We start from the raw sequence: 13,992 nt of genomic DNA, 5'->3' as shown, positions 1-13,992 counted from the left end.
TAATAGCGAGTTGTTAGAGCCCTGTTAGAGCAGCATATAATTTTTAAAAGAAAATTTGGGGGGAAAAATATTAATCATTATTATTAATCATTATTATATTAATTTATTGATAACATGTATATAATTTATTGAAATATTTAATAATTTGGTCAGAACTCAACTGAATCAGTAGACCCAATGCAGACATTAAATGTGCCGAACAATTTGTGGACTGTACCGTCGATCCTTTTGTAGCACTTTTTCATTTGACGCCACAAATACCCGTCAATTTCCCGCTATCATCCTTAACCTTTCCTGTTTGTGATCTCTTATTTGCCATATTTGAATTGCTTGCACAATCTGAAAAACTGGTATCCTGATAGTTGATTAATTGTAATTTGTTTATTTTATGTTTTTGTGTGTATCTGAAGGAGTATCGCCAATTTGTTGGCAAAGGTTAACAATAGCACACATTTTCAATTTTTTAACTATTGTCAGATTTCTACATTTAATGTTATGTTATGACCACTGCTGTTCAAAGCTTGATTATTTAGACATTTGATGTTTGACATCAAATCTGGGTATAATGTCACTGAAATATAATAAATTGTGTTGGTGGAATATATTATGGCAAAAAAAGAAAATAAATTATGAATAAATCATAAGTACAACTAAGCTTCAATAAATTTCTTATGTGCTGCACCAGGTGAGTGTTACCATAGTTATTCAATATCACAGGGAACACTTGTTAAGTTTCAAGAATATTATACTCTTGTGCTTCAACTGAAGAAATATTTATATTCTAAATTGATAATGAAGATACAAGACTTTTAGTCCTATTACTCTTTGAACAGTCCTCATGAAATCTAGAAACAACAAGATTTTTAAGTGACAGTCTTATTAGGGGTGGAAATATGAATATTCATAAAGTGAGAAAGGTTAGCATATTTCTTATATTTTCTTTGCTCAGAGAAGGAAAAGACAATCTCCAGATGCAGACGCTGAATTCTTCTGTAACGCAGGGTTTGACAGGGAAGATTTTGAGGTCAAATATATATCTGATTACAAAGGTAAATTAGATGTTTCTAGGTCATTTTAGCAGAGCTCCAGATAAGGTTTTAAAATTTAGGAAAATAGTATCAGTAATTCCATTCATCAGAAAAAAGACATTATGTCACATAACACTTAACGTTTATATATTCATAACTGGAAAAAATGGTAAAACCAGCTGAGTATGTCTTATCTGAATTAATTCTCTTTTAAAGCTACATTAAATAAATATGTAAAAATATTTTTCCGTCTGCCTAAAAATCAAGCATTCTACAGTTTCATAACCCTCCGTCCATCTGTCTGTCCCTCGGTCCGTCCGTCCGAGCAAACATTTGATTATTATGAGCTTCATTCCGTAGTTAAATAAGTCTGTCCGTCCACAAAACTGGATCCCAGGATAATGCAAAAAGTACTGAAAATATTTTAATGAAACTTGATATATGGATAGATGGCAGTATGGAGATTATGCATGTCTTTTTAATTCTTCCTATGTTCAATATTCTGGTTGCTTTGGCAACAAATAGACTGAAAATATGGTAAATTTTACACATAACCTGGATCCCACGATAACACAAAAAGTACTGAAAATATTTTTATGAAACTTAAATTATGGATAGATGGCATTATGGCAATTATGCACTTCTTTTCTTTTGTCCTATGCTGAAAATTGTGGTTGCTATGGCAACAAATAGACTGAAAATATGGCAAATTTTACACATAACCTGGATCCAGTGATAACGCAAAAATTATTGAAAATATTTTTATTAAACTTGACATATGGGTAGATGGCAGTATAGAAATTATGAACATCCTTTTCTTATCTTCCTATGTTGAAAATTCTGGTTGCTATGGCAACAAATAAGACTGAGTTTCAAGATTTCTGATTTTAGTTTTTAAGTTTTTTCACTATAAGTTCTTTATTTCTTTAGGTATTTTCTTCAAACTTTAAATATAAGTTGCTAGTCATCAACCACATCATATGTGACAAGGTTTACAACTATAGGACAAAATTTATCAGAATTACCCTCCCTTGAACTTAAAATTTTCATAAAAAAAATATTGTTTTTTTTTAATAACTTCTTTTTTTCTGAATGTATCTACTTCAAACTTCATTTAAATAAATGTTTCTTATTGTCACTCAACATCTGTGAGAAAGTTCAATACTCTAGCAAGACTATTTCCAGAATTATGCCCCTTTTGAACTTAGACTTTTTTTTGAGAAATTGGTAATTTTTACTCCAACTTCTTCAATCGTGATAGGATTTTCTTCAAACTCCCACATCATAATAATAATTATGACAAGGTTTATAAATCTAGCATCCATATTTCCAGAATAATCTCCTCCTTAAACTTTTAATTTTTCCTATTCATTCTTTTAACTTTCATTTACTTCAAATTCAAAATAAACATTTATTATTCATACCTTCATTACTAATTGTTCTTTGTTACACTCACATCATGTATCACATCTTGCATCTTTATTTCAAGAGTAATCTCCTTTTTAAAAATTTTGCTTTTAAAAATATTATATTTTGATAACAGGGATGTTTTAAAAAATAACTTTAGAGTGTTCTTCAGTCCGTCTGTCTGTACATAAAAACTGTTTCCCTCTGTACATAAAAACTGTTTCCTGTGATCACTTTTAAAGAACTTTTTCAACAAATTTACTTAAAATAGAAACATAAGTGAATGGCCAATGGCCCTTCAGAATGTTGCTGGGGTTCTAACCGGTAGGGGATTTATGGATTGCTTGCAATACTTTGATAATTGCTTGTTGATTTCAGGATTTGGAGTGTTCTCAAAAACACCTTTTGAAAAAGGTGATTTTTTATTAGAATATGCTGGAGAGAGAATAAGCATTGAGGAAGCTGAAGTACGAGAGAGAAAAAATCCAGCAAACATGATGTTTTATTTCTCTTACAACGGAAAACGACAATGGTATTTCCTTAACTGGCCTCTCAAATTTAATTATCAGTTGTTATTATCAGACTTCATATTGTCTCATTATTGTTTCAAATAAAAAAATTGAAGCTATTGAGCCAAATTGGATACCTTTTGCTTGGGATGTTCCTTGAATGAAAAACCCATATCTTTCCAGTCTGTTGCATATCTGGGTCAAAGAAGCTGAATATATATTTTGAAAGTGCAATCTTTGAAAACTTTCCTGAAACTACCTAGAGCTAAAATATTGATGTCTATAGCATTTTTTAGATGTCTGCCAGGTTTCTGGTAGTTCAGATCGTGACAGGCTCTTTTCTGAAACATTCTTTTTTCAAAGACATAATGTACTGAAGTTGTGATAAATTGAGTAACTTAACCCTTTACCTCATGAGCATATTGTGAAAAATGGTGTTTTCATTGAAAAGCCTCCTGTTAACAGTTAACTGCTATGAAGCTATGAAAAATGCTTCAATACTGATGAAACTTGGCACAAATGTTAAATGGACCATAGCCTCTGTACAGTGTTCCCACTTCTATTTTTCATTGGGAGTATTTTTACCCCTTACCTTTGAAAACTGGGGGTAAAATAAAAATTCAGGGGGTACTTAAATTTGTACAATATTTATATGAAATTTAAGGATAATTCCAAAATCATACGTCAGACAATTATGCTGTTTTCTTCAAGATTCACTTCATCACTGCCCCCCCCCCCCCCCCCCCCCCCCCCCTTAGGTAAAATTAATTGTGACCAACACATACTGGCATATATCTCAATCTCAATTAATATAAACATTATTGAAGTTATCTAAGTTCATAAACAGCATATAAATTGTGACTACACACCTTTGAACAAAACAAAGCTTCCCTTTTGTTGATGTTTTTAATTAACAAAATCGGCATCGCAAAAATATGTGACAAATGAAAATTCGTCAGTTTTCTGCAGAAACATTTACAATTCCAGTTGTTGCTGACTACAATTATATTAGAATTAATATTTTTTAATATTTTAAGACTGTTTTTCATTGGCTATTCTTACAGGCATCGTAAAACAAAAATTTCAAATTTGTAATTTACGGCAATAATTCCCAGTTGGGGGTCTGTAAACTTCATTGTGAATTCGGAGATTTTCTCACATTTCATCAATTTCAATGCACTTTAAGTGAATTTTGTTTGAAAAATTGCTCAAAAGAATAATTTTTGAATTATACATGATTAAGATTCCGACTTTCTGTGCGTATTTTTACCCTCTTGCCTAAATTTCTGTACGTGAATTTTGTTATTTGTGCGTAAAATACGCACATATGTGCGTAAATGGGAACACTGCTGTAACAGCATGCTCAATTTTAAATTTCTTGTTACCATATCAATGGGGGTCGTCTCAAAATTGCTAAAGTTCACTATTTTGCATTGTTTTTTTTTCCATCAAAACTGATTTCAAAGTTTTGCAACTTCTCAATGGATTTAGATAGAGTAAAAGTCTTTTCAGTTTTGGCTACACGTTACCTTACAATCAACCTGAGGCCATTTTTAGCCTGTCACATGTCCAAAATTTCCTAGGCCGATAAAGGGGGTTTTCAAACCTTGAAACTCTTCTGGCAACCCCCTGATGTACCATTTTGATAGGGCATGGCACCGTAAATGTGATAACTTATTTATCAACATTTCTCACAGTGTTTTTGGGCCTAAAAAGTGCATTTTTTCACTGTTGGAGGCCTCAAAAAGGGGGGTGGGGGAGCCAAAACACGTCTATATGAAGTAAAGGGTTAAGTTTGAAAAATTTTACCACAGTAGCATGATAAAGCTATCAATAATAGTTCTACTATACAACAACAAAGGTGATTAAATTACTTACTAAAGAGTATGATGACAATGTAGAGAAATTGCATTTCAATGTAATATAATGATTTTGTCATTGCATGTCACCTAGCATCGATGCCAGTGGAGAATGTAGCCACATTTGCCAGTATGTTAATGATAACCATAATGGAAACTCGGTGATGAAACTAAGGGTCATTAATAAAGTTGCAAGATTGTGTCTCTTTGCCAAGAAGGACATTAATTATGGAGAGGAAATATTGTATGATTATGGGGACAAACAAAGCTTGTGGTGGAGAAAGAAGGTAATATTTCACTTCATTTATTTTTTCACTTTAAGCCAAATTTGACAAGCTCAAATTGTTAGTTAAGTGATATCATACTATAATTGTTTGTTAAGTGATATCCTACTATAATTCTTTATCAGTGAAATATACTAGAATTAACTGTGTGCACCAAAACTGTAATGCAAAAGTTACTATAATTATAAGTGTGTGGATAATACAGATACATGTTTATCCTTGTTGAAAAATTGCTTTATCCCGACAGAATACTGACTTGGAAGATCAATATTGTTATGGTAAACATTATTCCTTTTATAATTATACAAAGTTGCGTTAGTTTTGAATTATTTTATAAATTATTTATATAGAGGTTTTGCATGTAAGTTTGAAATATATTTCACTGAGTGAATATTGAGCAATATTTTGACAAGTGAAAATAGAATAGCTGGTGTTCATGAATCTTATATGTAAAAAAAATAAATTTTCTTTTTATTTCATGCTATTTTTAAGGGATTTACAATATTCTTTAATGATTTTGCCGCGTAATGTCGGGCATTCCCCTAATTTTGTAACTTATTTAACATGGTGTATGGCGACAAATTTTCTTTTCCTAAAGAAGCAACATTTACGGAATTTATTTCTGCCTGTTATTCCATTTATTTATGGTTTTGTTTTCATCCCCATTCAATTATAGTCCAGCTACAGTGAAAATTATATTTTATAAATTTCACTAGTGGTTTATCAGAAATTCAGAATATAATCATCTGATATATTCCAGTAAAACACTGGAAAGCATGAAATAAATTTATATAATTATTTATAGAAATAAATACTAAACAATTTTTATCATAAAACTTCAGCAATGAGGTCCTGGTGAGTGTTTTAGGGTTATCATGGATCTCTTGTTTATACATCTTGTCCCATTTTAAGAAGGGTGTTAGAAAAAAAATCAGGAATAATATTAACATACTTCAATAGGTTATGATCAGACAGATTTAATTTTTCATAAAAGCTCATTTGCTTAATTGAAATGACATTAAATCAAGAAAGTAAATAAAATATCTAGAGAAAATTAGTTTAAGGGTTAATTCAAATATTTTTCCTGACCTTGAAAATTTATTTTAATCAAAATAATTTGCTATTTACATGTATAAAGGTGTTCCAAACTAGTTTCCATGCCATTTTCCAGTCTTAATTTTGCACAGAGTATCACAATGTTTGGGGGTGCCTGAGTGGTTAGTGTCATTGACTTTGAATCACTTTTTTTTCTCACTGCTGTTTGGATTCCTTCATGTTTCGAAGCTATCCAGCTATCTTTGGAATATTGGTGGTTCTACTCCTGCTGAGGTATGCCTGAGAAAAGTCCGCACATGACCTTCCCAACAAAACAAACATGGAGATCATTGAACAAAGAAAACAAAATTAAATATTTTTATACCCCCGCACAACAAAGTTGTAAGGGGGGTGTACTGGAATCAGCTTGTCTGTCCGTCAGGCCGTCCGTCAGGCTGTCAGTCCGTTTTTTCTTGTCCGCCCAATAACTTTAGATTCCCTTGACCCTTAGTCTTCATATTTGGCATGGAGGTTAGTCATGATTAGTAGATGACCCCTATTGATTTTGAGGTCACTAGATCAAAGGTCAAGGTCACAGGGACTTGACTTCAAAAAGACTTGTCCGCCCAATAACTTAAGATTCCTTTGACCCACAGTCTTCATATTTGGCATGGAGGTTAGTCATGATTAGTAGATGACACTAGATCAAAGGTCAAGGTCACAGGGGACATGACTTCAAAAAGCTTGTCCGCCCAATAACTTAAGATTCCTTTGACCCACAGTCTTCATATTTGGCATGGAGGTTAGTCATGATTAGTAGATGACCCCTATCGATTTTGAGGTCACCATGTCAAAGGTCAAGGTCACAGGGACCTTGACTTCAAAAAGCTTGTCCGCCCAATAACTTAAGATTCCTTTGACCCACAGTCTTCATATTTGGAATGGAGGTTAGTCATGATTAGTAGATGACCCCTATTTATTTTGAGGTCACCAGGTCAAAGGTCAAGGTCACAGGGACTTTGACTTCAAAAAGTTTGTCTGCCCAATGACTTTAGATTCCTTTGACCCACAGTCTTCATATTTGGCATGGATGTTGGTCATGACTATAAGGTGATCCCTATTGATTTTGAGGTCACTGGGTCAAAGGTCAAGGTCACAGGGACCTTGACAAAAAAAAAGCTTTTCTTCTCAATTGCTAGAGTATGTCCTGTCCGCAATGTATTGATTTTGACAATTTTAAATTTGAAGCATAACTTAGCAATGCACTGGCTTAGTAACCTCAGATTTGGCAGGGAGGTTGTCCTTGAGCTCTAAATGGCCAATGTTGATTCTGACAAAGTGGTATGCGGGGGTATTCATGCCATGATAGTGGCAGTTCTAGTTTATCTTTGATTGCACCTGATCCCTGATGTCTCTTATGAAGAATTTTTTATGTTGTTTTATAAATCTTAAAATTTAGTGTAAACAGAATTGCTATCATCACTTGTATTTTTATCAGACAAAGAAGGAGAAAAAACATTGGTATTAGCCAACAAACATTGTTAAAGGACTACATGTTTATGTGGCTGTTCTTTTTGTGTCGCCTCTACGGAGTAGTGGCGACATATAGGGATCACTTCTCTGTCGTCTGTCTGTCCGTCAGTCCGTCCGTCTGTCCGTCACAAAACTTGTCCGGACTACTCCTCATAAACTAATGGTGCAATTTCATCCAAACTTTACAGGAATGATCAGTACCAAGTCTAGTTGTGCATATTGTCAGCATTTTCCGGTTCAATGATTTTTGGCAGAGTTATGGCCCTTTAATAATTTTTAATTTTAAAGTTTGTCCGGACTACTTCTCTTATACCACTAAAGCAATTTCAATGAAACTTGACAGGATTGATCTGTAGCTCAAGTCCTTGCGCATATTGCAAGGGTTTTCCGGTTGAATGATTTTTGGCAGAGTTATGGCCCTTTGATAAAAAAGGTGTATTTTTCTGTGTGTTGCCAGATACACAAAAGCTTGTCCGGACTACTCCTCATAATCTACTTGTGCAATTTCATCTAAACTTTACAGGAATGATCAGTACCAAGGGTAGTTGTGCATATAATCAGCATTTTCAGGTTCAATGATTTTTGTCAGAGTTATCGCCCTTTAATAATTTTTATTTTTAAAGTTTGTCCGGACTACTTCTCTTATACCACTAAAGCAATTTCAATGAAACTTTACAGGATTGATCTGTAGCTCAAGTCCTTGCGCATTTTGCACGGGTTTTCCGGTTGAATGATTTTTGGCCGAGTTATGGCCCTTTAATAAAAAGGTGTTTTTTCTGTGTGTTGCCAGATACGCAAAAGCTTGTCCGGACTACTCCTCATAAACTACTTGTGCAATTTTATCCAAACTTTACAGGAATGATCAGTACCAAGTCTAGTTGTGCACTGTCCGTCTGTCTGTCTGTCACAAACTTTGTCCCAACATGAAATTGGCCATCATGAGGCGACACATGTGATTACTGATCGCTCTTGTTCTAATATATAAACAAAACTACCTAATTATGTATTTTACTGACGTTGTCCATTCCTTGTGTGTTTTCATTCTGTATCATGCAAATTATATATATATAAAAAAAGACACTTGCTTTTGAAATTCATATTCACCTTTTTTCAACTGCTGTAAAAATTTATCACAATTCATAACAAGCAATGTGCTTAAAGGCAACAGAATGACTTCATATATAAAAATGGATATATCTTTCTCCGATGGTCACACTTTAAAAAATTCAGTGTGATGTCCATATTGGATAGAATACCCCTATTGACTTTGGTGTCACAAGGTCAATGGTCAAGGTCACTATTACTGTAATACTGAAAACAGTTTCCAGAACATAACTTAATTTCTATTTGGCTAGTACTGGTGTAACTCTCCAGGAACAATGGTTAGGAAACTACCCGCCTATATGACTGAAATACTGTTGGAAAAAGGCGTAAAATGAAACAAACAAACAAAACAAAAAACTATTTGTTGAAACATCATAGGATGATTGTCTATATTGGTTTGAACACCCCTATTGATTTTGGGGTCACACGGTCAAAGTTCAAGGTCGCTATTACCTTTGTTTTGAAAATTGGAAAAAAAAATCACTGGACTTCTAGATTGGGAATGTTTTGGTTTTTTTTTTATGGGAAAAAAACTTTAATTTGGATTGGGAATGGGGCCGATATTCAGACCTGTGGTATAGGGGAAGAAAGGCCTGCTGATGTTATTTCTTAATTGACTTTAGAAGGTCAATGAGGAAAAAATTAATATTGAAATCTTTAAGACTATTCTTGTTGAAATTATAAGGTTTGAATCTTGAATACATATCTGATATGGAGCAACTTTTGTTGCTCTTGATTGTTTGGTAAATTTAGTTAAAGTTATGTTACTGTTACAATGCAGGGCCAAAACACCAGCTTTGGGGAAGGGGCCTCAGCCTTTTTCTTGGGGAAAATAGCATGATTTTGGCAAACTTTGGGAAAAGAGGCCTCAAATATAATTCAAACTTTTAACAAATTCTTCAAAATCGAAGAGCAAAAGGCACTGGGAAATACTAATAAGGCAGTAAAAGACCTTAATTCAACACCATCATTTAATTTTGTTCTAAATTTTATGGGTAAATTCAAAAGACTGGGGAATTTTGAGGACCAAACTGGGGGAAAAAAAGAGGCTAGTTTGGTGGGGGAAGCAGCCTATATTCTGCCTGTACAAAAAGTGTTTTTTGGCCCTGCAATTAATGTTCTCATTCAACACAGTGGCCTATCATAGGTCAAAGGCATTCACAAAAAATGCCAACTTATGTCTACCTGATTTAGGGGAGCAAAAAAAATTATATTTTATATTAAATATATACTATGTTCAAATTTGATATTAAGAAAATATTGATATTTGTTACAAGTCTCTTTGTAAATATAAAGTAGAAATGTTTTGACTTCACACAAAGTAGATATGTTTAAAAGTCTCACACTATAGGTCACAATATGAATATATAATGTCAATAAAAAAACAAAAAAACCCTTGCAGTTTGTAGGTCCGTACTCGACAGTGCAAGCTGCATTTTGTGCCCTCGCGGGCGGATGGACCCTCATTAAGCTTAAACTACTTAAATACATAGCTTATTCATTCTTTTATGGAAATTATAGACATATTCAGTTCATAGATTTCAATAACTTTCTTTGCTGAAACTAAAAGATTAGCATAGTATAGATTAGATATTGAGAAGCAAACAAGTTTGCAAACAGTCAGTGCATTCATAATTAATTTATTATGAGAGACAATTGCATTCATTTATTTCAATGACAATATATTTTATAAGCATTAAACATTGTGTAAAATTTGACTTAGAGCTTAGATATTTGGTGTGTACTATCCTCTAGGTAACCTCTACCAAGATCGTTCGAATTATGGCCCCAGGGACAGTACTGACCCTGATTCAGAGTCACTTGATTTAACATATGTTTGATATACATCTATGAATTAGTGAACAATTTGCACAGTTCCAAATGCATAATAGACAATTGGTATCAGTTTACCTAGGTTTAAGGCCAGTTTTTATTTTTTACTCCATTATCATTTTGTACACGGGTGAGCTACCTGGGGCCAATTTTGCCCCCTAGTATAGTTTGTGTTTTCAAGCATTTTTGTGTTGACATACTTTAAGCAAGGTAAGACAGTAAGTTACACATAAGAATCATATATATAATACCTCAAATGTCAAGACATGTATGTCATATCTGTTTAAAACAGAATGGTTGCTAATGTTTGCCTTAATTTGTATAAAAGTTAGTGATAATACATAGACTGATTTGGAAGCATCTTGATAATTATTTTAATGTCACAACTGAATAGTCATGTTAATAAAAATATGCATTTATTGAATTTAGACTTGAGATAGAATTATTGTGATTGTTTTTATCAGATTCAGATTCAGACCCATTTGATGTGAACAAAGAATCTGAAGTGTCAGATAGTGAAAGTGATACATGGGAAGGTTTGTATCCTTGATAAAACTTTCTATATTATGTTAATGCCTCTGATTAAAAGTGTAGCTAAAATTTATAAATTTCTCTATCATTGATTTGCTTACTTTTTGGTCTCCTTTGTGCATGCTTTGCGTAAGCAGCATCACAGAAAACAAGTCTTATGTATTTCTTTCCTAACTGTATGAATAGAACATGTATTTTACTGAAATAGTTTAAAATAGGTATGAAAATGAATCGCAGATAAGTAATGACGAAAAAATTATTGATATATCAGTGTATCGTTGATTCATATCTATATATTGTTGATACGCTATGCACTGAATCAATGACAGCTCTAGGTGAAACCATATTTGCCTTGTATTTGGAAGTTGATACTGACATAAAATTGTTATAAGTTTATTACAAAAATGGATTGTACTTTATTTTATTCTCTGATTCAGACAAGGAACATAGTTTTAAAGATACATGTAACATGGATCAGATTGGATCACTAGAGTTAGATAATGAAGAGTCCTGCTCCACACCTATTTTGGAAATCAGTATGTATTATTTCTGTTTAAAGTTTTTGATTTAAAAGGTATCTAAAATTATAAATTTTTGCCTTCCATCATTGATTTCCCTGCTTTTTGGTCTCCTTTCTGCATGTATTGCGTAATGACTGAGCAGCATCACAGAAAACATGTATTTTACTGAAATCATTTAAAATAGGTATGAAAATGAATCACAGATTATGAATGATGAAAAAATAATCGATTTATCAGTGTATTGTTGATATTTGTCATTCAATAATTATCATATCCTTATATTGTTGATATGCTATGCACTGAATCAATGACAGCTCTAGGTGAAACCATATTTGCCTTGTATTTGGAAGTTGATACTGACATTAAATTGTTATAAGTTTATTACAAAAATGGATTGTACTTTATTTTATTCTCTGATTCAGACAAGGAACATAGTTTTAAAGATACATGTAACATGGATCAGATTGGATCACTAGAGTTAGATAATGAAGAGTCCTGCTCCACACCTATTTTGGAAATCAGTATGTATTATTTCTGTTTAAAGTTTTTGATTTAAAAGGTATCTAAAATTATAAATTTTTGCCTTCCATCATTGATTTCCCTGCTTTTTGGTATCCTTTGTGCATGTATTGCGTAATGACTGAGCAGCATCACAGAAATCAAGTCTTATGTTATTCTTTTCGAACTGTATAAATAGAACATGTATTTTACTGAAATCATTTAAAATAGGTATGAAAATGAATCACAGATAAGTAATGATGAAAAAATTATTGATATATCAGTGTATCGTTGATTCATATCTATATATTGTTGATATGCTATGCACTGAATCAATGACAGCTCTAGGTGAAACCATATTTGCCTTGTATTTGGAAGTTGATACTGACATAAAATTGTTATAAGTTCTTTACAAAAATGGATTGTACTTTATTTTATTCTCTGATTCAGACAAGGAACATAGTTTTAAAGATACATGTAACATGGATCAGATTGGATCACTAGAGTTAGATAATGAAGAGTCCTGCTCCACACCTATTTTGGAAATCAGTATGTATTATTTCTGTTTAAAGTTTTTGATTTAAAAGGTATCTAAAATTATAAATTTTTGCCTTCCATCATTGATTTCCCTGCTTTTTTGTCTCCTTTGTGCATGTATTGCATAATGACTGAGCAGCATCACAGAAAACATGTATTTTACTGAAATCATTTAAAATAGGTATGAAAATGAATCACAGATAATTAATGATGAAAAAATTATCGATATATCAGTGTTTCGTTGATATTTGTCATTCGATAATTATCATATCTATATATTGTTGATATGCTATGCACAGAATCAATGACAGCTCTAGGTGAAACCATATTTGCCTTGTATTTGGAAGTTGATACTGACATTAAATTGTTATAAGTTTATTACAAAAATGGATTGTACTTTATTTTATTCTCTGATTCAGACAAGGAACATAGTTTTAAAGATACATGTAACATGGATCAGATTGGATCACTAGAGTTAGATAATGAAGAGTCCTGCTCCACATCTATTTTGGAAATCAGTATGTATTATTTCTGTTTAAAGTTTTTGATTTAAAAGGTATCTAAAATTACAATTTTTTGCCTTCCATCATTGATTTCCCTGCTTTTTTGTCTCCTTTGTGCATGTATTGCATAATGACTGAGCAGCATCACAGAAAACATGTCTTATGTAATTTTTTTCTAACTATAAATAGAACATGTATTTTACTGAAATCATTTAAAATAGGTATGAAAATGAATCACAGATAATTAATGATGAAAAAATTATCGATATATCAGTGTATCGTTGATATTTGTCATTCGATAATTATCATATCTATATATTGTTGATATGCTATGCACAGAATCAATGACAGCTCTAGGTGAAACCATATTTGCCTTGTATTTGGAAGTTGATTCTGACATTAAATTGTTATTAATTGGTTCTAAGTTCAGTTTATTACAAAAATGGATTGTACTTTATTTTATTCTCTGATTCAGACAAGGAACATAGTTTTAAAGATACATGTAACATGGATCAGATTGGATCACTAGAGTTAGATAATGAAGAGTCCTGCTCCACACCTATTTTGGAAATCAGTATGTATTATTTCTGTTTAAAGTTTTTGATTTAAAAGGTATCTAAAATTATAAATTTTTGCCTTCCATCATTGATTTCCCTGCTTTTTGGTATCCTTTGTGCATGTATTGCGTAATGACTGAGCAGCATCACAGAAAACAAGTCTTATGTAATTCTTTTCTAACTGTATAAATAGAACATGTGTTTTACTGAAATCATTTAAAATAGGTATGAAAATGAATCACAGATAAGTAAT

At 32.3% G+C, this 13,992-nt stretch overlaps 1 protein-coding gene across 3 annotated transcripts in view; it reads left to right on the top strand.

The window, feature by feature from the left end:
- The window catches only part of LOC132738621 (uncharacterized), a 40,393-nt gene that overhangs the window by 7,136 nt on the left and 19,265 nt on the right, over nt 1-13,992 (top strand). Inside the window, exons 3-12 of one of the 3 annotated variants that reach the window (XM_060726178.1) lie at nt 950-1,049; nt 2,814-2,967; nt 4,898-5,090; nt 5,335-5,365; nt 11,057-11,128; nt 11,561-11,659; nt 12,067-12,165; nt 12,593-12,691; nt 13,099-13,197; nt 13,658-13,756. In XM_060726178.1, the coding sequence (XP_060582161.1) occupies nt 950-1,049; nt 2,814-2,967; nt 4,898-5,090; nt 5,335-5,365; nt 11,057-11,128; nt 11,561-11,659; nt 12,067-12,165; nt 12,593-12,691; nt 13,099-13,197; nt 13,658-13,756 (1,045 nt within the window). Of the gene's footprint in view, nt 1-949; nt 1,050-2,813; nt 2,968-4,897; nt 5,091-5,334; nt 5,366-11,056; nt 11,129-11,560; nt 11,660-12,066; nt 12,166-12,592; nt 12,692-13,098; nt 13,198-13,657; nt 13,757-13,992 lie in introns of those variants that run through there. The other 2 variants (XM_060726179.1, XM_060726180.1) reach the window with 2 other exon arrangements.

This window comes from Ruditapes philippinarum, unplaced genomic scaffold, assembly GCF_026571515.1.
Source record: "Ruditapes philippinarum isolate M1 unplaced genomic scaffold, ASM2657151v2 ctg12991_1_1_1_1, whole genome shotgun sequence".
In the NCBI taxonomy this organism is placed as follows: Eukaryota; Metazoa; Mollusca; class Bivalvia; order Venerida; family Veneridae; genus Ruditapes; species Ruditapes philippinarum.
Note: the sequence above shows the minus strand (reverse complement) of the source record. Positions and strands in the feature narration are given on the sequence as shown.